Source organism: Acinonyx jubatus, chromosome C1, assembly GCF_027475565.1.
Source record: "Acinonyx jubatus isolate Ajub_Pintada_27869175 chromosome C1, VMU_Ajub_asm_v1.0, whole genome shotgun sequence".
In the NCBI taxonomy this organism is placed as follows: Eukaryota; Metazoa; Chordata; class Mammalia; order Carnivora; family Felidae; genus Acinonyx; species Acinonyx jubatus.
The window spans coordinates 35363488-35389916 of NC_069381.1; the positions used below are offsets into that span (position 1 = coordinate 35363488).

Consider the following 26429-nt stretch of genomic DNA (forward strand, 5'->3'; position numbering starts at 1 on the left):
ACGGACTATCAGGTCCCTGCCTCCCATTCTCTTTTCCTCAGAATGCAGAGACCCAAAGTAATGTAAGTGTAGGACAAGTGCCAGGCCTGCACTACCTTTCATTGCCCAGAGGATCACAACCAACCTCCTCAATGGCATTAAAAGTCTATGATCTGGCTCCAACAACTGGCCTGCCCCCTACCCCCCGCTGCTGCTCCTATGCACACATCTCCATCTAAACTTGTCACAGACAAACCTGACCTGTGAAGCCTGAACAGCCCCTTCAAGCCTTTGTCTTTGCTTCTATTGCTTCTTTCCATTTGGAATGTTCTCTCAACTCTCCTTTTCATCTCAGATTTTATGTGTTTTAAGGTAAGTGACCTTTCCATCCTGTCGTCTCCAGCTCTCACCACCCTCTCTCTTCTCAGCTCCTTTAACAACTCCTCTATGCCACTTCCTCTTACAGTCTAACAGAGAGCAGGTTCTGGTTCAGGCCCTGCACTCAACTCATGAGAGAGGCTCAGGATGTGCTCACCGAACAAATGCTGCTGTCCCCAGAGAAAAGATGAACACAAATGGCTTGTAAATAAACACAGATCAGCAACCGGCTCTCCCCAAACAGCTACATTCAAAATAGCCCTACACCACTCGCTCATGAGGCACCTCACACCACCTTCTTCCTCCAAAGGCAGGAGAGAGTAGGGATCCTTGGCTCAGGGACATTTCTGGGGCCAGCAAGACCCTATTTGACCCAAACCTACCCTCCCTCCTTACCAGGTTTGGCATGCAGTTGCCAAGTCACCTCCTGCTTACTCTACCTCAGGTACCAATCACCCCCCGCCCCCTACTTTGGCCTTGACATTATCATACTATTTTCTCCCTGAGCTGGAGGGAGCCTGTGATTTCATCACATCTAACCTGGGCCCGAGTAGACATGCATCATCTCTGGCTTCCAAGCAGGACCATCCTTGTACTTGTCCTGGCTTTGGCCTTCCCATCAGGTTCTGCTGGCTCAGCACCCCATAACCCCTTGACTATGACCATGAGAAGATGGGCCCTAGGCCAGCTTGCCTATTAAACAGCTGAAGCCCAGGCCATAGGGCACAGGCTTATGAGGCAGTGGCAGCTCAGATCTGTCACCTATTTTTCTCCCCTCCTATTTGATCTGCAACTCCTTTCTCCTGTCTCCAAGGCTCAGTCTAAAGTCCTACTTACTATTTGCTTTATAGCCCTCAGAAACTGGCCTGTAAATTCAGCCTGGGAGGAGGAGATAAGGAACAGAACATGGCCACAGTACTCTGCCCTTGTCAAAGCTCTGTGGTTTCTGCCCGATCTTCACATTCATAGACATCTACTGTCCACTCACTGCAAATCATCCATCTAGGAGTACAGGACTTCACAGTAGCTTCTTTGAACAGCTGAGAAATGGCTAAGGCAGGGATGATCGGGGCCCCACAATATGGGGCAAGGCTACCCAGTTTGCCTCTGGTCTGGAGGGTGACCACTGCCCCTCATAAAGTTTCTCACAGCCAATAGCTGGGCATTGGAGCCAAAGACAAAGATGGGATACTGAAAAACAAAAGAGCCAAATTTTAGAAGTCTGTATTTCTAAAGGGATAAGGCAAATGAGGAGGAGCCCTGATGGATTAGCCCTGGTGGTATTTTCCAAAACCTCCTGAGCCTGTCCTTAATGGGGTCTAGGCTAGCGAAGTTTGGCTGGCAACACTTGCCGTTTTTACTTCCTTATCTCCCACTCATTCCTCATGGGTTTCTGCTGTAAGTTCTCACATGACTCTAGGGCTTTAAGCTCAATAGACAAAAATTAGTCCTTATATTAACTTGATCTTTCTGCTGTTGACATTGTTGATTCTTTCAACACTTTTACATATGATTCAGGAATCATTAATACTAGGAGTGCAGAGAATAAACAGTTGTGGTCCTGAAGCTAACAGACTAGCTATTAGAGGCTAGTTAGAGGCTATTCCTGTTCCCTTTCAATTCTTCTCTCCTGGCTTCTGTGACACTACAGCCCTGGTTTTCCTTCTCTACCTTTGGCTACTGTACAGGCTCCAGTGCAAGTACTTCTTCCCATCTCATGCTCTCAGAGTTCTATCTTGAGCCTACATCTCTCAGGCTCCATTTGTGCTGATGACTCCCAAATGTATATCCTCAGACCTGACCTTTATCCTCAAGCTTCAGATTTGCATATCCAGTCTATTTCTGGACATCTCCTGGATTACTCATATTGAATTCCATACATGCAAACCTGAACTCACTTTTTTCCTCAAAAGCTAAAGCTAGCTAAGCTAGCAACCTGGGATTCACCCTAGATTTTTTACTCTTACTCCAACTAATTTAGCTTCTAAATATTTTTCAAATCTGCCCCTCCCTCTTCATTCCCCACACCTCCCCGCCCCCACCTTTGCATTAGTCCAGGTCCTCCTTATTCCTCCCCAGGATATTGCAGTGCTCTTCTAACTGATCTCTATGGCTTAGTCCAGGCTTGAACTCCATAATCCACCTTCCTCATTCCTGCCAGCATGACCTTAGTAAAATGTAAATCTGTGTTACTCTCCTGTTTAAAAGCCATCAATGACATACTGTGTGATTGTTTTTATATTAAACTGCCCAGAATAAGCAAATCCATAGAAGTGAAAATGGATTAGTGGTTGCCCAGGGCTGAAGGGAGAGGGGAATAGAATCTGGGGCTTTCATTTCGGATGGTGAAAAGTTCTGAAGTTAGATAGTGGTGATGGCTGAATGTACTAAAAACCACTGAAATACATACTTTGAGAGGGCAAATTTTATTTTATGTGAAGTGTATCTCAAAAAGCTATTACTTTAAAAAAGCTGACAGTGGTTTTCTTCATTTCCTGTCTAGAAGATTAAATCCAAGTTTGATAGTATATGATCAGAGTCCTCTCTTTTCAGCTCTTATTCCCTACCACTCCTACCTCCCAGTCTGCCCATCGTACTGTTCATGCCACTATGCCTTTGTTTATGCAATTCCCTTTGTCTACTCTGCTCTGGAATATTAGCCCCACCACATGCATGTGCACACACACACACTACTTATTCATAAGTAGAATTCAATTTTCAAGATTCAGCTTAGGTATTTTCTCTTCCAAGAAGCCTGCTCTGTACCCTCAGGTTGGGTTAAATACCACTTTTTCAAAGCATCTTATGCATTGCCCTTTCTGTAACCTTAGCATCTGCTATATTATAATGAAAGTGTCTGTACAGTTCATTCCCATGACTATAGACTATAAGCTGTAGGAAAGCAGTAATGTCTTAAGAGGAAGGTGGCCCAGAGAATACTAGGTAGTATCCCTTCCCTAGGGTAAGGAGGGAAAGATTGCCTACTTCTGTCTGTATGGTACCATAGGAATTACAAAACATTCTTCACAAACATAATCCTAATGGTTCTTCAAAATAACATTGTCAGATGCGCAGATCTAAGATTTTTACATTTAAGGTGATAAAAATGAAGCTTTCAACTCTAAGTGGTAAAGACCCAAGTCTCCTGATTCTAAAAGGTTCTCACATAATGATTCTGTCCTCCCCAGAAAAAGAGGCTGATGAGCTTTCCCTTGGGGACAGCAAGGTCATGGCAGGAGCAATGCAGTCTCAAGAGAGTAGCCTGGTCCATGGAGAAGGCAACACTGTGTACAATAACATAAGACCCTTTCACTTGTGACTGCAGCCCCTACCTCAAATGTTGCCCTTGGATTCAAGGGCAATAGTACAATGCTTGCATTTCTCATCTAACTTGGATGCAGCCCCAAAATAGACTATGTGGCTAGAAAGTACAAAATATGAAGCCAGGCCAATTTTCAGGCTGTGTGAGGTGCAAGATCCATTGCATAGAGGATAGAGACTTCTTTATTCAAAAGTATCCTTGCCTATAAAAAATTTTTTTCCCTTGCCTATAAAATTAACAACACAGTAAACAACAGATTTTGGTGAGGATGCTGAGAAAGGGGAATCCTCTTACACTGTTGGTGGGAATGCAAACTGGTGCAGCTCTGGAAAACAGCATGGAGGTTCCACAAAAAGTTAAAAATAGAACTACCCTGTGACTTAGCAATTGCACTACTAGGTATTTTCCTCGAAGGATCCAAAAATACAGATTCAAAGGGGCACATGCACCCCAATGTTTATAGCAGCATTATCAACAATAGCCAAACTATGGGAAGAGCCCAAATGCCCACTGACTGATGAACTGATAAAGAAGATATTGGGGGGGTGGGGTGTGCACACTGGAATATTACTCAGCCATCAAAAAGAATGAATTCTTGCTATTTGCAACAACAACATTGGTAGAGCTACAGCGTATTATGCTAAGTGAAATGAAATAGATCACTCAGAAAGACAAATACCATATGATTTCACTCATATACGGAATTTAAGAAACAAAACATTAACATATGGGAAGGGGGAAAATGAGGGAAATAAACCATAAGAGACTCAATTACAGAGTACATACTGAGGGTTGATGGAGGGAGGCGGGTGGGGTTAGCTAAATGGGTGATGAGTACTAAAGAAGGCACTTGTTATGATGAGCTCTGGGTTTTATATGTAAGTAATGAATCACTAAATTCTACCCCTGAAACCAATATTACACTATATGTTAACTAACTTGACTTTAAATACAAATTTGAAACAAAACAAAACAAAACAAAACTGTCCTTGCCTAGAGTAAGCAGCAACCATAAGAAAGGCTCAGACAGACTTCCCTGAGGTGAGGGTTGACCTTTTCAGCTTCAAAAAGGAGCCCATGCACTGCTGCTACTTGGCTCCCATTCCTCTGTCCTCACCCCTATTATAATTCATCACACCATAGCAGAGAGACTTCTATGTTTGCCTCTTCAAAGACAGTGAATGATCCCATTCATCTATGTGTCTCAAAACCTAGAACAGACACACAGAAAGGGCTTAGCAAAAGTTTGTTATATGAAAGTTTGGGCAGATAATCGAAACAACTGGGCTTCTTTTCACATATGTCAAAGGCATACACTAATCATACATTCAACTCTCCATTGTGGGGACTGAGCTGACAAGAGACTCAAAAAGGGTGGGCACGAATGCTTTCTGGAAGCCAACACAAACCCTTCAGAACTGGGCCACAGTAGACACTTGAGAGCAGTTCCTGAGGTCTCCTAGAACAGCTGTACAGTCAATATTGACACTGAATAAAACCACCTGAGCGAAGAAATGCCAAGTCCATTTGTTAATGTTAGTTCCAAGCTAAAGCTATTTCTGCAACAACAACAAAATGGCTTTCATGTGCCATCACCTCTTTCCCCTCACACAAATTCACTCCATTAACCCAGTTAGGATCAGAGAGGAAAGTACTGATTCTACATCTCAAGAAAGGTTCAGAGGTTCTTTTCACAGCACAGGGAAATCAGAGACTGAACTGCACTCCAAAATGCTCAGAGGCTGCTACAGTCCAAGTTTCTTAGAAGATTATCCGGTTTACTGTAATGTGTCCCATGCCTTGCACTCTATCCCACCCTGTGATGCCATATCTTTACCACAGCTCTTATGTAATAATCTTCACATACCTGTCCCCCCAACAAGACTAAGAGCTCATGGATAGTAAAGATTGGGTTCCAGTAATTTTCTATGTCTCCAATACTAGGTCTTCTAATAGAATAGTATGAATGGTTCCCAAAAATTATTGATGTTATTCATTATATTAAAAAAAAAAAAGAAAAAACCTACTACAGGGTGCCTTAACAGACACTCTGTCTCTCCAGCACTCAATGTTGTTTCTAATTCTTGCTGTCTTCAGTCTCTGAAAACTGGCATTTTCTGCTCCTAGTTGTGTGGTATAGCCTAAGACCATAGTTGAATAGGCTTTCTACTCTGGTGGAGTCACCAGAGTGGTTTCTTTGGAGTCAGTGAAAAACCAAAACCAAACAACCAAGAATAGAGGTACAAATTCATAATTCACACTCCTAGGGATAACCTAAGAAGTAATGGTATTAAGCAGAAACAAACTGCTCTCGGCTGCTCCTACAAGCCAAACCTTATGTGTAGTACTAGTTACTTCCAGAGCTACTGATAAGAGCCTGTGTGTGGTGATTGCCACTTCTTGATGGAGCTCATGAATTGAGTTTCTTATTTAAAAAATTTTTTTAATGTTTATTTATTTTGAAAGAAAGAGCGAGTACTAGCAAGGGAGGCGCAGAGAGAGAGGTGAGAGAGAATCCCAAGCAGGCTCTGCACTGTCAGCACAGAGCTCCATGCTGGGCTCAGTCTCATGAACCGTGAGATCATGACCTGAAACAAAATCAAGAGTCGGACACTTAAATGACTGAGCCACCTTGTGCCCCCATTTGTTTTTCTTGAACTTGAGATTCCCTACAGTGCACTTCCCAACCTGTCTCCAGGTTGCAAAGTCATTTTTTCTCAACATGGGAGTATCCTAAATATCTCCTTACAGTTCAGATCCAAGAAATCACAGCCTAGAGACACGGAGAGTTCTTTCTCTTAAGTTCCTAATTTCTCTTCTCAAGGGGATACCCACTCCCCATTAGGAAATGGACCTATAGGTCCAAAGAGGTTAGTCATTGTTACAATACAACATGACAATCCCAGACAGAACTACACTTGGACACTAGCATGATGGAGCAAAGTACTTTGGAGGCACAGAGGGAATATGATCAGCTCTTAGGAATTTGTTGGGGGGAGTTTTGTTCCAGAAAGCCTAGCTACCCTAACCTAGTGATCTTTCTTTTCCCAAAACCAATGGTCTGAAGCTGAACACTCAATTATTAAATGCTGTAGGCTGTTCTTTAGTTATTTCCCAACAGACTATAAGTACCTCTAGGTCAGAAACTGTCCTTTTCTAATATTTCTTCACCCATGGTGCCAGGCATAAAAGACGCTCATGTAGGTGTGGGGGAAATATATACATAGATAACTCATCGGGATGTTTCTCCACCTTGGAAGAAATGATGCTTTCTCAGTAGGAAGCAAAGATTTGGTTCTGGCTGCATGCTCAAGGTGAGAGAAGGCTATCAACCTAAGGCAGTATCTTGATATACAACCCTACCCATTTACCTAGAATAAGTACAGTTTTCTTAGTCTTGATTTTCTAAAAAACAAAGGGATAAGATGACACCTTCTAGGTCCTAACCCTTACAAGTGCCAATAAAGATAAAGGACTCCTCATAACTAGGCCTCAGTTGGTCACTGGATTCCACTCGCCAGTCTTAATGCTGCTTCAGTAACAGTGTAGCTGACTACAAATGGCCCTGCCATACCCAAGGGCCCTACACTCACCTCCCCAAAGCTGTTTTCTCTGTAGTAGTTTATAAACCAATGGCCAGGGCCCCTCAGGGGTAGTACTGCTGTTTGGAACCCCAGAACCACTGTAGTGAAAGGTAGCCAGCGACTTACTTCTCTAGGCCTTATTGGCTCTGAGAGTACAGCTTGCTTGTGTTCCTTTGCAAACTTTCTCTGATAACAAGCTTTGTTACCCCTCATTCATGACAGAAGGGGTACAGGAGTATGTATATGCATGTCTGTGTATGTGCATGTGTAGATGTTGAGGGTGGAGAATTAAATGACAGCTATTCTTGGACAAGTACAAACTCCTCTAAACCTCCGTAGAAGACTAAATCACTCTTGCAGAGAAATCATATTAGATGATTTACAGTTCCCACATCAATGATCAAACAGTACTATTTATATAAGCCTTGTTATGGTGGTGTCCTGGGCCACTTGGCCTTGAGATGCCTGCCTTGTAGCATGGCCAACATCCTCTAAAAGCAACTCTTTTCTAACCTGGTCACATAGCAATTTGGACAGTAAGAGACTAGCTGATGCCAAAGAACTGGCAGAATGGCAGAAACTCAATCACACAGATAGAAAATGGGTCAGTACGTTATGGCCCTCAAAACCTGCACTCAAATGACAAAACCAGTGAACTTCTGTTCTCAGTTAAGAGCTACTTCCTGGAGGCCACGAGAGAGAACACTAAGACATAGGCTCCCAATTTGCCTTGACTGCTGTCTCTCCTATAGGGCAAGAATCTCTTAACCCTCCTCATGCCAACTGCTCCTGCAACATACATTCAGATTGAAGTAAAGCATTAAGGTTCTTAAGTGTTGCCTGGCTCAACATTCAACACTCAATCCTGCTGAAAGATTGGTTTTCTAAGGACAGCTATACTATATATGTATACTAATATACAGAGTAGTAAGTTGTATTCTCTGTGATTGAATGTTAAATCTGTAAGAGATCTCCATTATTTCAAAGTTCATTAATAATTGGTTTTTTTAATACTGCTTTCTTGGTAATGGAAGACAATGTCTCAAAGAGTTGTGCAAGAAAAGCCTTCATACCTTAGATGTGAGGTCCCGATGAAAAATGCCTTTGAAATGAAGGTAGCTGAGGCCCACTGCTATGTCATAGGCCAGTTTCACCCTCACAGTCCAGGGCAAATGCAGGTTACTGTCTAGTAATTGTTCCAGGTTTCCAGAGTTGATATACTGCAAAATAGAATGGAAAACCCAGCCACCATTTGTCAGGAACGTTTAGGCTGGTGTTGAAACCGTTAGAGAATAAACACCTAGAAGATAGAGACTCTAGGTTTTTAATTTTTTTTTTCTTAAGTTAGTGAGGGTTTATTCTGCATCCAAGCACTACGGTAGGTGCTACACACAAAGACCCTTTCCTTTGAAGAGATCACAATCTATTCAGGGGTACAAACTATATCATGTGGTAAATGCTAAAATATAGCTTTGTACAGGTACAACAGCACTATGAGTGGATAAAGTTACAAAACCAATCTCGGCATGTCAAAGGAAGCTATACAGAGGAAATAAGGAGTTAAAAAGATGACCTGGGGAATCAGGAAAGAAAGATACTACATACAGAAGGAGCAATATATGCAAAGTTATAGGTTAAACACATGGTGCATTCAGGAAACTAATTTACTCAATATGGCCAGAGTGCATGAATAGTAGAAACAGGTGAGGCCAATATGTTTTGCTAAGATATATGGACTTTATCCTTCTATTGGGAACAAAATAAGCCTTTTAAGCAGAAGAGGGAAATGTTCATATTTGCTTTTTATTTTATTATTATTATTATTATTATTAATGTTTCTTTATTTTTAAGACAGAGAGAGACAGACCCTAAGCAGGGGAGGGGCAGAGAGAGAGGGAGACACAGAATCCGAAGCTGGCTCCAGGCTCCAAGCTGTCAGCACAGAGCCTGACGTGGTGCTCAAACTCATGGACCATGACATCATGACCTGAGCCTAAGTTGGATGCTTAACTGACTGAGCCACCCAGGTTCCCCTATTTTTTTTTTATTACTTTTTAAAAAGTTTATTTATTTATTTTTAGAGAGAGAGAGAGAGAGCACGAATGGGATAGGGGGAAGAGAGAGAGGGAAAGAATTCCAAGCAGGCTCTGCATGGTCAGCACAGAGCCCAGCATGGGGCTCGGTCTCACAAATGATGAGATCATGACCTGCGCCAAATGCTCAACTGAATGTGGCACCCAGGTGCCCCCATTTTCTTTTTAAAGAAAAGATTATTTAAGCAATGGTATGATCGGTGGGTTAGATGGAGAATATGGAGAAGGATAAATAGGCAATTATTACAATAATCCTGATGAAAGAAGGGTGCCTCAGTTAAGGCAATAGTGGAAGTATTGGAATAGAGCAAGATTCAAGATATATTTTTAAATGGAAGAGTCAAACAAACAAACAAACAAACAAACAACTTGACTACCTGGATGGGGGGATGAGGGCAACAAAAAGCTCTAGGTTGATCCTAGGTTATTGGTCCCTGGATGCCATTATTAAATATCCACAAAATAGAAGGACAGGTTTTTAGAAGAAGCAAGGTTAAAAGATAGTGAGTTTAGCTAGGAGATGTTGAGTTTAAGGGCTTGTGAGACAGCCGAGGTGAAGATGTCCTATAGAGAATCAGCTTAAAGTTTAGGAACAAAGTCTGAGCTAGAGACTAACATTTAAAAGATAGTAACATTGAGCTGAAGTAGTCATGATGCCAAGGGATGTATGAAATTGTCCAGGGGTTAACATATAAAGTGCAAATTAACAGAATCTTAAGGAATGGTAACGTTTAAAGGAGCAGGCAGAGGAAGTAGAACCAAGGAAGAATGTTACCACAGAAGCCAAAGAAGGAGAACATTCCAAGGTGGAAATGACCAAAAGTATCAAATGCCATAACTATCAAGTTATGTGAGCATAAAAAGTGTCCACTGAACTTGCAACTGAGAAGTAATTGGCAACTATGGCCGGAGCAGTTAGTTAAGACCAGAGTTAAGACCAAAGGGAACGGAGGAGTGAGTAGGAAGATAAGGCTGTGGAGAAACTATATGACGATGTACTCTTTCAATAAAGTTGGCTGTTCATCATTTCTACATACCCATGAGGGGCTGCTTTGCATTTTTCTTTTTTTAAAGAACAAATAAACCTTTTTATAAAGAGATTCTAATAATAGAAACAATAACAATAACAATGAAACAACAATGGCAACAGTTAATATTTATTTATATAGTGTTTACTTTGTACCAAGCACTAGTCTAAGAACTTTACATTAATTATCTCATTTAATCTGCACGTAACCCTATGAGTTAAGTGTATTATTATTCTCATTTTATAAAAGGCATTTAGAGGTTAAGATCTAGGGTTCAAACCCAGACAGTCTGGCCCACAGTCAATGTTCTTTACCACTACACTACATTAGAGTTAGAAGCCACAGCATCTGAGTCAAAGAGCCTCATACAGAACAGGAGCTCAATTTTTTTTTCCAATTAGGTAATGAATTTATTCAAACCTTACATGATATATTATCTCCCTTCAAGAGAGAAAGAGGGAAAATTCCTCTAAGCCTAAAATTAAGCTCTTAATATCTATTTTTTTGGGGGGGGAATACTGAATTTTCAAAAGACTAGGGAACCTAATGGGTTAGCAGGCAAGAGATCTGAATTTTAGTCCAATTCTGCCTCTTAACAACTATTTACCTTTGGACAAATCAACTAATGAGGCTATCCTTCAGTTTTCCCCTGTATAAAATAGATATGATAATTCCTGATCCATATAACTCACAATGTTATTATGAGGATCTAATATAAATACATGAAAGTGCTTAGAAAAAAATTTAAGTGCCATATAATCTGAGATTTTATGATGTAGTAACATAAGCACCAAAAAGAGCCAGCTGGGGGCAGTAGGATGCAACACTTTAGATCCTTGGATGCGGTGGATCAGGTTGGCTCAGGCAGAAAGAAAGGCTAAAAATATACCTAACTTCTCAAAAGGGAAACTTGTCAGTCTGCTTACTTCTGCTTCATAACCCATCTTGGAAATCTCAAAATGAGGCATAATGACAGCATTAGAATAGCACCTTTAATCTCTTCACTCTAGTTGAATCTGTCCACAGTTCACAATTGAGGAGCCCATTTGTTAAAAAGAAAGTGAATTTGCAAACTCCAAGCAACATGGAGACAATGAAGTGGACATCTAATCACACAAATTTCTTCAGTTCTGAGAGTCAAAACAGTCTGAAAAGATGGTGGTTCACTTCTTTGATATGGTGACAATGTGACATGGAAAGCCTGACTTCAGGAGCCACTGAGGTTTCCTAATTGAGGGTCAGTCAGAAAAGACTATGATGAAAAGGCCGTATCTGCATTCTCTCTAGGCCAGGCTAAGCCAGGACCCTTGATTCTGGTTTGGAAAAACACATATTTACTCTTTTCAGCATGTCTCAGGACCTGAGAAATCCACAGACCAAGGCAGAGGGTGGAGAGCAGAAGAGAAAGGTGAGACAAGGTGAGGAATCACACCATTAGTAGGCTCTGGTTTTTTCAACCAACATGGAAGAAGCACAAACCAGGACCAGAGAAGGAAATTAAAGGGAGTTTATTGTTACAGCCTGTTCCTCTTGCCTGCTTTTGGTGAATATTTTTAGAAGGGGCTGATAGGCCTCTGGGCCTTTAGAAACCGTAATTTGCAATGTCTCAAGACCTTTGCATATGTAAGTAAAGGAAGTTCGAGATCTGCCAACAAGGAAGACTTCTAAGTTGCTACATACTCTGTGTGCCCATTAGTTGGAATGTTCACTTCCCCATAAGCAACTCCCAGTGCTGGCTCAGCTGGTGTCCTCTGAACAAATCCCTCTGTGCGAAGCAGAGGCAAAAGCAATTGCACTAGCACATTCAGTTTCTCAACACCTGCTTTGCTTTGTTTTCTTCCAGACCACTCCCTTGACCGGCTCTACAAAACAACCTAAGGCATTGGCAGTGTATTCAAATAACCTACTAGAAAGAGTTTTACACTTTTTATTGCTGTTCTTTTAAACTTTCAAGTTCAGAAAACTATAATATCAGCCAGTCAAGTGTCATAGGTACTTTGGTACCTCTTATTGACGGATCCCCAACTTTATCTACACCAAAACCTGCCTTTCCTTCTCCTGTCTAATAAAATATTATAACAGAGTTTCTACCATTTCATTTGTGTTTGATACTTGATTTCATTAAAGACTCTTCATAAAGGCGGTAAATAAATAAATGTGTGTTGGAGACTAACAATATTATGTATGCAGGAAATCATACGTCGATACCATAAAAAATCACCAATGGGTCAGATTAGTGGACACTCAGTTCTCCACTCAGGAATATCAATTAAAATTACTTCTACCTCATTTATTGAGCACTTCTCTGCCTCCTGTCACCCCCATATGACAGTAAGAACTTATCAGTTTACATCAGCATTATTTTCCCCAGTGATTAGAAGAGTGCATTCCACATAGTAAATGTGGGTATATAAAGATGAATAACAGTTTATATATACCTTAAAGATGTCCAGTGAAAGACACAGATGTAAGTAAATAATACCAATAACCCTTTAGTAGAGGTAAATACTTCAGGTATGAAAGTAGAAACTGACTCTCCTTGAGTTTGGAAAAATTCAGAGAGTGTGGTAACATCTGAGTTGGATCCTAAAAGATAGCTGGGAGTTGTGTAGGCTGAGAATATGGCTCTTCCCATGTATCCCTATAGGCTCTCATGGTACTAGTTCAGACACAGACAGACACATAAACATACCCACACAGAGAATATTCTGGAGCAGCAGTAGGCAACACTTAACCTCTCCTTAAGGTAACACTCACTACACCCAGGGCTCCTATTCCCAATTCTTGTTGATTTTAGTCAGCTATAGTAGGCTCACCCAATCATAACCATCAGAAGAATAAGACAAAAGGGTTACTTTTTTTTTAACTTTGAATTATCAATCTACTGATACCTGCAACAAACAAGCTTATCTCTAAACATTGGTTCAAAGGCATATCCAGAGGCTCTGAAGAAAATATCAACTGTAAGAACTGTTACTCCTTTTAGAAAAACCTACCCAACTGGCCTAGAGCTAGGGAACTCACCCAAGGCAGATAAATATGCTGCCATCTAACTACCACAGATCATTTGCTGCCACTTAATTAGCAGGGCTGTCCTGAGGAAGATCTATCCATCTCTTTATCCATCCACCTACACAAACACTGAAAACGTATTATATGAAAACACAAACCTAAGTGGGGCCAGTCTCTGCTCTTAGTTCACAGTCCAGTCTAGCCTAGTTCACAGTCCAGTTGAAATGATAATCAACTAAAAATTTTTTTCCACACAAGACAATAACCTCATATATCCTATACAGAAAAATCATTTTAAGAGTAATGTAAAAACTGTGTGGGAAAGTCAGGAGCTGAAGCCAGGAGAATAGTTAGGAGGCTTCTGGAATCATCCAAGAGGGAAGAAGTAACAAAAGCCTGAATAGGACAATGACAGCAAGAATGGAAAGGAGGTTAATATCTGGAGACATCTTAGTGGTAGAAGCAACAGGGTTTGATGTTTAATCAAAAGCAGGGAGTAATTAAAAGAAATAAGGTATACAAAGTATGCCTAGCATAGGGCTCAGCTCATTCTCCCCACTGTCAAGATTTTATCTTCATAATCCATCTCTTGGGTTATTCCACTAGCTGTCTAACTAGTCTTCTTGTCCCTTTCTTGAACAGACTTAGCCCTCATTCCAATCCTTTTTCCATAATACACCACAAATAATCCTTCTGAAATGCCAATCTAAAGCCAATCCCTGTTAAAATTATTCAGTGATGCCCTATTTCTCTTAGGATAAAACCCACAACCCTTACTTAGCATGGCATAAGAACCCTTTCACCCCTGCTTATAAAGGTCTGATCCCTGCTTACTTGCACATTTGTGCACATTGCTGTTTGTTGTTGTTGTTGTTGTTGTTGTTGTTGTTGTTGTTGTTGTTTTTACCTGGAATACCCTTCCCTCACCCAGGCCTGGCTAAATCACTCATTGTCGAGGATTCAGTTCCATTTCATGGAAGCCCATATGTAGAACTAGGAATAAGAAAGACATTTTTTTGCAAAAGGAACACATAGATAAAGTGCAGAGATTGGTAGTTATTCCTTTTCTTTCTCCTGAATAAGGTATAAGTAGAGAGAGGGGATGAAACTAAAAAGTAAAGGGGCGGTACAGTATAATGGTAAAGCCTACATACTACAGAGTTAGACTGCCTAGGATTGAATCTAACCTCTGACAAGCTGTGTAACCCTGGGTTGGTTATTCAATTTCTTTAACACTCAGCTATAAAATGGGAATAAGAATAGTATCTAATGACAACAACAAAAATATTAGTACCTAACCTACAGAGTTATGAAGATTCAATGAGTTGATGTGTAAAATGCTTAGAACAATATCAAAGAAAGTTCTCAGTATATGTCAGTTGTTGTCTATTGCTGTTATTATTTATTATTATAAATATACACTATTTTTAGATAAGTTCTGAAACACCACGATGAAATGTCTATAGTTAATTTGTCAGACCATGGCAGTACTAAAGGTTTATAGGTAAAGGTATACTATGATATGTTATGTGTTGAATTATGTCTCCCCAAAAGATATGCTCAAGTCCTAACCTCTGGTACCTGTGAATGTGACCTTATTGGGAAATAGGGTCTTTGCAGATAGAATTGAATAAAGATGGGGTCATACTGAAGTAGAGCAGACCCTTAGCCCAATAGGATTGGTATCTTTATAAAAAGAGGAGAAGAGACAGAGACACAGGGGGAATGTTATGTAATCAGGGAGGCAAAGATGTGAATGATAAGAGTGACACATCTGTAAGCCAACAGATACCACCAGAAGCTAGGAAGAGGCAAGGAAGGATCTTACCCTAGAGCTTTCAGAGAGACAGCATGGCCCTGCCAACACTTTGATTTTGGATCCAACCTTCAGAATTGTAAAACTGTAAAAGAATAATTTCTGTTGTTATAAGCCACCCACATTGTGGTGCTTTTTTATGGCAGCCCTAGGAAACTAATACATGCCCAAAACTACATTTTAGAAAGATCATGCTGACAGCAGGATAGAGGAGTAACTAGAGGAAGGTCTGGAGGGTACTGCAACAGTAGAGATGAGAGGTGACCAAATGCCTGACTTAGAGTGCTATTATTATAAGCATGAGAGGGTGAGCTAGAGTTAGAATATGCAGAGACAGAATCTAAAGGATATAGCAACCGAGTGGTAAATATGAGAACTGAAGGAAAAGAGTTAAAGACAACTCAAAGATTCCAAATTTAGGTGTTCAGAGAAGCAATGGGAAGAGATCCTATAATCGTAGGTGCCGTCAGTAAGTCAGAAACAGATCAGAAATCAGTATTAGTGTCAAATCAGTATCGGCTAAATCAGTGACTTGTGAAACCTCTGTTCTTTGGATGAGCCCTCTACAGATGAGGGCCTGGGCCCCGACCTAGTTTTCACTGAAGCCCAACAATGCCATTGTGCTGGCCACTGTATGTCTTTTGGTCGGCTCCAAACACAAAGGCTAGCAGACATCCCATCCTGCTGGCTTGGTTTAAAGAAGAAAAGAAAGCTTTGTTACTGCCTTGGGTAATTTCAGGACAGGCATCCCAAGAGCGCCCTGTGGGAGGCTTGTGCTCCAAAAGAGGCTCCTGTTCTCAGCTCGAAGTTCCACAGCCACTACAAGCATATATCCCTACATCTGCCAAGGTCCGAGTTTGCCACTGTTCAGGAGATCCACCAGGGCTGCCTGACTGAAGCAGTCAGTAGTAATGAACTGACCCAAAGGGAAAGGGAACCTAAAAAGTATTTCAGAATATTTAAATGTTTCATTCTACCTTCATATATGCTTATCTACTGCCAGAATACTCCTCTTTCTTTTCATAGCTTTGTTAATTCTTATTTATCCTTCTAAACCTAGTTCGAATCTTTTATTTTGGAAAGCATTTCCTAATACCTCATCCTATACTTTGTGCCATTTATCCCTCTGTACATATTTCTACTATTGCTTATCACATTGTACTATAACCTTGATGGCAGGGACCAGGTCTTTCTCAACTTTGTAAGCCCAGTATCCAGTGAAGTAAAAATAAATTGTTGTATGAACAAATGAATGATTGAGTACATTGAAATAAATGGAGGCAGGTTTTAAGTTCTCTCTCATTAGAAGCCATCCCAATTCTAGTCATTAATGTAATTTAAGATCAAAAAGAAGTATGCTTTTAGAGAATTTTTCTGATAAATACCATCCAAAATAAATATTTAATAATGCCTACTATCTGGCAGACACTATGGTAGCACTGGATATAAAGTGAAATATAAAACAGTACATTTAGCTGCTCAGATATGAAATTCTGAGGATATTTTTTTATCACCCTCTTGGTAAACTCCTTAAAGTGGTCAAAATCACATGGACTTTAAAAATATAAGTAAGATATCTTTTTGGAAATTATGGAAGATATTTCTTTTATCAGCAACTGAAAGGTAAGTAGAAGAGGCCATAAAGATATCTCCCCCTCTTCTTTCGTACTTCCCATAGACAGACACTTAGTATGACCCCATTCACTGCTTAAAGAACATGTTTGTTTAACATACCTGAAATAGTACAAGTGTTTTTCTAAGATGTAAGCTACTATAAACATCAAAATGAAATCTTCCCCACAAGATTAAAAGAAGTATGATTAATCTTTCCCCACAGATTTTTAACTCTTACAACAAATATCTCATAATCAAAATCAAATATGTTTAAATAAAGTAAACATTAGAAGATAAATCTGTAGAACAAATCTTCTCAAAGGAATAAACTAAGAAATAATAAGACTATTCTCTTTACCCTGTGAAGCTCTACTAGCAATCAATAGTTTCAGACATGATTTCAGATCGGCCCAGGGCTCCTGACCACTCCATCCAGTCTGCTTTCCTATACCCAAATATTGGTTTTATGCTTAAAATGATTCTTTTCTCCAGCTTGCCACACCAAATCTACTACAACCCTGTACTCTGCAGATGCACATAGGAATCTTTTGACATTGACCTGATGATTGGGCTCAGTCAGAGTGAACAAAGCAATCCATTAAAGAAGACACACACACCCTGTCTCCCCACCAGATCTGAGGAATAGGGACTTGACAGTGGACAAAATGAAAATAGAAACGAGAAGAAATTAAGTTTCTAATTAAGGTGATTTATATAAAAGGAACACCATCCTCAAATGAACCAATCATTTCTTCTACCTATTCTGCCTATATTAGCATACCACTTAGCCTCAGAATAAGGAATAAATCAAGCAAAAGTTAAAGGAAGCAAACTACAAGTTCAAATAGTATCTTCTAGTGGCAAATGGTAGGTAAAGGGATAGAAAGGGAGGAAAGATTTCTAACTTGCTATGTGGAAGACAGCTTCCCAGCCCAATAGTCCCTCCAAATGCAGACAGAAATCTCCAAAGGCTAAGAGTCAAATAGGTAACTAAATACCCTCACATTCACAAAAATTCATGATCTCTACTAGCAGTTATCAAAAGAAGGGGTGGGGAAAATGGACCCAGACAGTTCTGGTTTTACTGCAGAGAAAACATCTGAGGTCTGGTGTATATGTAAGTATCTACATCCTAAAACAAGAAAGGAGAGCCTTTTCTCTCCCTTGGTTTTAAACCATCTCAAATGTCAGAATGATATGCCCTCTTTAATAAGAAAGTGAGAAAAATCAGATGGTTAATCTTCAGTGAATTAAGTTTATATTTATTTTACCAATTTGTTCAAAATTATCTTTCCTCTGTCAGACACTGGGACTCTCTGGGAAGCAGCTAATACTAGTCTAAGGCCAACTCTCAATTTAAGCAAAGCAGCAGACCTGGATATGATGCCACTCAGAAGGGTTTGGGGAATTCTAAATTGTAAAAAAAAATTTCTAAATGACTAAAAGCAGAGAATGAGCATAGCATTGAATTCTGAAACCCTTTCCAAATAAATTCAGAAGATCCTGACATTTCATTTCATAAGTTCATTGAAAAATAGGTTTAATACTATGCCTAGATCAGTGTCTGGTAAAGTAGGCCCTCATAAATACTTGTTGAATGAATTAATGAGTGAAGTGTCCCTGACCATCTACTATATACAGGGATTCCATCCCCATTCTCTATGAGTCAGCTCTTATCACCTACTTCAGTCTTTAGAGCTTAAACCAGGAAAGTCTTGCCCAAGTAAGGGCCTTAAGATGGGCTAAGACAAAGACTGGGTCTGGTCTTCTATAGTGAAGAGACTAGGCCGATAATAGCATTATGTTTAAAAAAAAAAAGTTCTCAGGTAATACAGGTCATATACGCACAACAGAGGGAGAAGTATTCTAGCTGTACTCTCCAAGTTTTCCACATCTCAGTAAATAACACCACCACCACCTACCTAGAAACTGTGACCATTTCATTTCTCATTCTCATTCTTCAAAACACAAATTTTTTTTAATGTTTATTTATTTTTGAGAGAGAGACAGACCAAGCATGAGCAGGGGAGGGGCAGAGAGAGCGGAGACATAGAATCTGAAGCAGGCTCCAGGCTCTGAGCTGTCAGCACAGAGCTGATGTGGGGCTCAAACTCATGGACTGTGAGATCATGACCTGAGCTGAAGTCTGACGCTTAACCAACTAAGCCACCCAGGCGCCCCTCTCATTCTCCTTCTTATCAAAGTCACAATCAGGATCTTGTGCTTCTATTTCCAAGACAGATCTTTAAACATTTTCATGGATATCACCCCAGTTCAAACCACCCACATTTCTCACATAATCTCTAAATTTCTCCTTCTGTTCTCCTTGCCCTTACTTTTGCCCCTCAACAATCTATTCTCCCTAGAGTAACCAAATTACTATTTTTAAAATGCAAATTGTATCATTTACTTTCCTATCTAAAATCTTTCAATGGCTTCCTGCTGTATTTAAAATAAATTTCAAAATCCTTACCATGCCCTAAGGCCTTGCATGATCTAGTCTCTATTTCCCAAAATGTTAATGTTCTTCTATCTGATCTTCATGAATGCCTCCTTATCTTTTAGGTGTTCTCAGAAAAGGATTTTGATGACCTTATGTACAGGATAAGTTAGTCAATATCAGAATATATACATTACACTGTCCTTATTTATCTCACTTGCCATGATGGATAGAACATTTTTTCACAAGTGCATACTCATAGGGAAAACAATGCTCAAGGCTACAAAATAACAATATGACAGAATGGATCTGAAAGGCAATCCATTCTATCCCCACATTATACATTTTCCTACTATAACATCCTTGTAAGTGGCCAAAGCAACCCATATTAGCTTCGTCAAGAGAAACAGGTAAAAAGAGTAAGTAAGAACCACACTAAACACAACTGTCCTCCTAACTGTGGTGCCCTCTGGCTAACACTCTAGCCTTCCAGCATCTAACAACATTGTCTTTAGCTTTCCTAGTGACAATTCCTGAAGAAGCCCAACTAATTCTTCTAACCCAACTCCTACCTCTTCAATGACCTGTTACCTATTTCTTGCTAGTAGTAAACAAAACAGAAAAGGTCCCAGTCCTCATGGAAGTAATATAGGGGAAAGAGAGGGACAATAAACAAACATTCATATAAATGAAGAATTATAAGATGTACTACAATGAAAAAGGAAAGAATGCTATCAAAGAAAATAAGAAGCCAACTCACAGTCTGGATGTGGGAGATCAATTAGGAAAAGCCACTCTAGCGAAGTGAAAATTTAAACTATGACTTAAAAATTGAGTTAAGTAGGTAAAAAGTGGGAGAATTGCTTTCCAAATATTATTTAATCTAATTCTCAGTTTCTTCTTACATAAAATAACAGTAATAGTGGCTATATCTCAGAGGGTTGTCATAAGGATGAAAAAAGAAAACACATGTAACACAACATTCAAGAAATATTAACTATTTCTTTAATGAGTACATCTGATTTTATAATCAGAAAAAAGCTTATTTTTAAATGTCATAAATAAAGGGTCCTTGATACTGCCAACTACAATAAATTATTGGTTTAAAAAGATGAAATATTTTCTTATCCAAAATTTTAGCTAACTTATCAGGTAATATGTCTATTGTTTTATTTGTATTTCTAAAAGTCCAGTGCTCAATTCTGTTCTTTCTGGGTGTACCAGAAATACATGTTTGACTGACTAGTTAATCTGAATGGAAAATAAATTGTTGAACAAATTAGTTACAGAGTCAAAGGATAACTATGCAAGAGGTCTTATAATTTATAATTAATCAATGCAAAAGCATTCGCAAGGCAAGAGCTTATGCATATAAGCTCTAAAATACATTTTAAAAATCTATTAAAAAAATTTTTTAGGGGGCGCCTGGGTGGCTCAGTTAAGCATCTGACTTCGGCTCAGATCATTATCTCACATATCCAATGAACTCAAGCCCCACTTCTGGTGAGTCTCACTTATCTCTCTCTCTCTGCCCCTCACTTACTTGCACTCTCTCTGTCTCTGTCTTTCTCTCTCTCTCTCTCAAAAAATAAGTAAATAAATGAAATGAAAAAAATTGTTAATGTTTATTTAATGTTTACTGATTTAATGTTTATTAATGAGAGAGTGCATGCAGGCATGGGAGGGGCAGAGAGAGAGGGGAACAGAGTATCCAAAGCTCTGCACCAACAGCAGGGAGCCCGATGCGGGACATGAACCCACATACCATGAGATCATGACCTGAGTGGAATGCTTAACCTACTGAGTCACCCAGGCGCCCCTAAATAAAATAATTTTTTAAGTTTATTTATTTTGAGAGAGAGAGAGAGAGTGTGTGTGTGTGTGTGTGCACATGTGCAGGCATGCACACGCTAAATGGGGAGGGACAGAAAGAGAGAACCTAAGCAGGCTCTGCAAAGTCAGCTCCGAGCTGGTGCAGAGCCTGATGTGGGGCTTGAACTCACAAACCTGAGAAATCATGACCTGAGCCAAAATCAAGAGTCTGATGCTTAACCAAATGAGCCACCCAGGCTCCCTTAAAAGAAATTTTTAAAAGAAAATTCACCTCTACTTCACTTTTTAAATGGCATAAAACATGCTTCCTTTTCCCCCATTCAATCAGTCAGTATCTATAGTGTCTTTTAATACGAGGTACTGCTGGGAAATCACAGATATGCAGATGAGTAAAATACTATCCCTATAATAACCAGCAACTAATTTGTTTTATGAAGCACTTTCATCTCATTTGAACCTTGCAACACCCTGAAACATTCTTGTTATCTTTTTTTTTTTTTAATAAACAAGGAAATCAAGCCTAGAGAATTTAAATAATTTGCCTATGGTTACTCAACTAGTAATAGTGGGGCCTGACATTTTATCTGAGCATTTTGACCCCAAAGCCTGGGTTCCTTCTACTCTGGAAGCTTACATTTACATAGAGAAACCAAAGCAAAAATAACTTCAATACATGGCAGAACGTGTAATAAGAGAGGTACATACACAGACACAGACATACAGACAAACACAAAAACTATTCAGGAGAAGAAGATCAATGGAGGGGAACATTATGACCAAATGTGGCGAGGAGAGGGGAGGAAGCACTGGCAAAGAAAGAATCAGAAAAGGTTTTATGGAGAAATAAGTGGACTTTGAGCCAAGTCCTGAAGGGAGAGAAGATTTCTATACAGGATAAAGGGGAAGAGTACATCCTAGGATGAAGAAATATGAATAAGGAGACAAAAAAAAAAAAAACAGAAAAAAACACAGACCGTGTTTAGTAAACACATGAAAACCAGTTTGTTTGAATAACAAAGTATTCATTAAAGAAGAGGAGACCTAGCAGAAAAAAGGCAAGATGATGTTAGAGCACAGAGGACTACAATACCAAGCTAAGAGTTTATCCTGAATTCCATGTTTTAACCCTAGCTGTATATCAGAATAACCTATGAACTTATTTTTTTATATATAAAGTTTATTTATTTAGTTAGGGAGAGAGTACACGAGCCGGGCAGGGGAAGAGAGAGAGGAGAGATAGAGAATACCAAGCAGGTTCTGCACTGTCAGTGCAGAGCCCAATGCAGGACTCAAACAAAACTGCAAGATCATGATCTGAAGTGAAACCAAGAGTCAGACGCTTAACTGACTGAACCACCCAGGCACCCCCTATGGAGTATATTAATTTATTTTTAAATACAGGTGCCTAGGCCTCCGCCAAGACTTTAATTCAGTGGGTCTTGTGTGAGGTTCTGGCATCTGCACTTTCTAAAAAGCTCCTAAGCAATTCTGGTAAGCAACTAAGGTTATAAAACTACACTGTAGGGGCATCAGGGTGGCTCAGTTAAGCATCTGACTGTTGGTTTTGGCTGGGGTCATGATCTCACATTTCGTGGGTTCAAGCTCCATGTTGGGCTCTGCACTGATAATGTGGAACCTGGTTGGGATTCTCTCTCTCTCTCTCTCTCTCTCTCTCTCTGCCCTCTCTCCTCTCTCTCAAAAATAAATAAATAAAAATTTAAAAAAACTATACTGTAATCAATGAAGAAATCACTGAAGGTTTTGAGCCAGAAAATGCCACTGATTATTCATTTATTCATTCAATCAACAAATATGATAAGCAGCTATCATTTGTCAGGCACTATGCTAGGAATCCACTGGTATCAGTGTAAACAAAATGGTCCTTGCCATTAAGGAATTTATAATCTACAAATGCAAACAGTGAATAAAAATCAATGATAAGTATTATTGTAATATGGAAGCATATAGGAGAGATACCTAACCTTATGAGATCAGAAAAGACTTCTGAGAGAAAATAATATATGTAAGCTGGATTCTGAAGGTTAAGTAGGAGTTGGCTAGGCCAATGGGAGATGGAGAGGTTGTGTTATAGGCAGAGGGAAGAACTAGTACAGAGGATCAGAGGTGGAAAGGGTCATGTCCCATTTGTGGAACTGAAAGAGGTTAATAACTGTGGTGCATAACTGAGACAGGAGCAAAGAGGTCAGAGAAGTGAGCAGTGAGGCCACACAGACAAGCAGAAGTAGGATTAGATGTTTTGACTTGACCCTGAGGGCAATGAAGAGCTATAGAAGGGTTTATGCAGGGAGAAACAAAATTAGATTTGTATTAAACATGGTGTTTATGTCCATCAAATGGATGAATGGGTAAGTAAAATGTGGTATACATTTACAATGGAATATTTTTCATCCTTAAAAAGGAAGAAAATCCCATCACACGTTACAACATTGATGAACCTTTAGGACATTATGCTAAGTGAAATAAGCCCATCACAAAAAGACAAATGCCATATGAGTCCACTTCTATGAGGTACCTGGAGCAGTCAAAATCACAGAAACAGAAAGTAGAAGATGAAAAAGATCTGGAGATCTGTTGCACAATAATGTAAACATATTTAATACTATTGAACTGTACGCTTAAAAATGGCTAAGATGGTTAAAAAACAGATTTGTATTTTAGAAGGACCACTCGGCTGGCAACATGGACAGTATGGATTTTAGGTGAGGAAGAAGACTGATAGACTAGTCAGGTTACTGCGAGATGATGGCAGAGGAACTGGTGTAAAGTGAATGGATTCAAGATAGTAAGAAGATAAAGTGGACAGGACATTGTGATTGATAAGACATAGAAAATGGAAAAGGTCAGGGATGAAGGAAAAGAGAACTATCAGCTAAGATAGCAGAAAAGCTAAGCGCTATATTAACACATATATTACAAGTCATTACTTAAACATTTATGAAGCAGCTACTTGTGCCATGCACCAGAAGGCTTTAGGCAATTGTTCTGCCACCTTCATAGACCAGCTTCTCTTTTTCGAAGTTCAGCTAAACTGGCCTTTGACACAAAGTGTCTGCTTAGTAATTATTTGTTGAGTAGAAAATAAATATAATCAAAAATAAATAAATAAATAAACAAACAAACAAACATAAGCAATTACTACAGGAAAGTGAAATGTGCTAAAATGAGCATGTTGAGGATAGAAATGCTTATGATTCACTTTGGAAATTGTTGATCTAAGAATTTACTATATAGGCAAATAATGGTGACCGTGATAGCAAGAAAAGACCAACATAAAGAACAAGTAAACATAGAAAATGCAGACAGTGGGGGCGCCTGGGTGGCTCAGTCCGTTAAGACTGCGACTTCAGCTCAGGTCATGATCTCACAGTACTTGAGTTCGAGCCCCATGTAGGGCTCTGTGCTGACAGCTGGGAGCCTGGAGCCTGCTTCAGATTCTGTGTCTCCCTCTCTCTCTCCCTCCCCCGCTCATGCTCTGTCTCTCTCTCTCTCTCTCTCTGTCAAAAAATAAATAAACATAAAAAAAAATTTTTTTAAAAGAAAGTGCAGATAGTGATGATGTTTCAGGTGTAGGAATGCTAAAATGGAGTACCAGGAATGTATGAGAGGTATATTGGGAAACCACCCTCCTTCCACTGTCTTCATTCTTGCTACAGTATCCAAAGTAGGAACAGCTCTCAAGTGCCTACATAGACCCACCTGTGAATGATACCACTTATCAAATTAAGAAAAGTACACTTGTCAAAACTTCTGTTAAAAACTGGTTTAGCCTAAACTCAAAAAGAGCTCTATGAATTCAGTTGCCACACTAGTCTCACAGTCATGGAGAGGATCAGGAGAAAGATTAGCTAGAAATACCCTAAAGCACTTTTCTAAATCCTCCAGCTATCTTATCACTACCAACACTGAGAAAAGATTCATCAAATGGATGGCCAAAACAACCTTGAAAGAGGCAAATGTCTTTGTGCAAACAGACTAACTGCTGTAAATCCAAGTGTTGGGAAGCAGTATTCATTCATTCATCCATTTATCCATTTGCTCAACTAGTATTTATTGCATGCCTTTATGTGCCAGTTGCTGACGATTCAGTAGTGAATAAAATAACCAAACCCAAGGAGCTTAAAGTCTGGTAAACACAGGATTACAGTGAGCCAGAACTTGATTCAAATTCCAGCTCCACTACTCATCCAAAGAGATCTTAAATTCTCTGCCCTCCTCTCTCTCTCCCTCTCTCTCTCTCTCTCTCTCTCTCTCTAGATAGATAGATAGATATGGATAGATATCTATTATATATAATAGATATTATATACCTATTATAGATATATATATCTATTATATCTATATATATCTATATAGATATCTATATATATAGATATATATCTATATATCTATATAGATATCCATATATATAGATATATATATCTATTATATATCTATTATATATAATAGATATTATATATAATAGCTATCTATCCATAGATATCCATAGATATCTATTATATATAATAGATATATATGGTAAAAAAAAAAACGGGGTGCTTGGCTGACTCAGTCAGTGGAGCACACAACTCTTGATCATGGGGTCATGAGTTTGAGGCCCATGTTGGGTGTAGAGAAAAGAAAAAAAGAAAGAAAAGAAAAGGAGAGGAGAGGAGAAAGAAAGACAACTCAATTAATAATATTTTCATTATTATTACCCAAGAAGTAAGTAATACAACAGTTGAAAAATGCCTCCTTCCAAATCAGTGGAATGTTTTCTAGTGAAAAAGCTAAAAACAGGAACTGAACAAGTAAGGTATCACTCAGAGTACTCCTTGGAATCCCTGTGCTCTATAAAGTTATCTCCACTTGGATGTCCAATAAATATTTCAAACTCAATCTATTCAAAACTGACATCTCAGGGTGCCTGGGTGGCTCAGTCAGTTAAGCATCCAGCTCTTGACTTCAGCTCAGGTCATAATCTCATGGTTAGTGGGTTCAAGCCCCGCATCAGATTCTGCACTAACAGTACGGAGCTGGCTTGGGATTCTGTCTCCCTCTCTCTCTGCCTCTCCCCTGCTAACTCTTCTCTATATCTCAAAAATAAATAAAAATAAACTTAAAAAAAAAAAACCTGACCTCTCAGTCATCTTCCATCTTGTATCCTATAGTCTTCCCCATCTCCATTAATAGAAACTCTATCCAAAGTTTTTGTTTTTGTTCTGACCAAAAATCTCAGAGCTATCCTTGAGTCCCTTTATCTTCTCACAGCCCATACCCAACGCATCAAGAAAGCCTCGTTTACTCTCAAAATAGATCCAGAATCAACAGAA

General features: G+C 39.4%; 1 protein-coding gene across 3 annotated transcripts in view; it reads right to left on the reverse strand.

Moving 5' to 3' along the window:
• The window catches only part of TESK2 (testis associated actin remodelling kinase 2), a 131082-nt gene that overhangs the window by 4137 nt on the left and 100516 nt on the right, over positions 1 to 26429 (reverse strand). For 2 of the 3 annotated variants that reach the window (XM_015066854.3, XM_053213306.1), the window contains one exon: positions 8337 to 8483. The exons of the other annotated variant lie outside the window; for it this stretch is intronic. In XM_015066854.3, coding sequence (XP_014922340.1) covers positions 8337 to 8483 — 147 coding nt within the window. The remainder of the gene's footprint in view (positions 1 to 8336; positions 8484 to 26429) is intronic. 3 annotated transcript variants of the gene reach the window in all.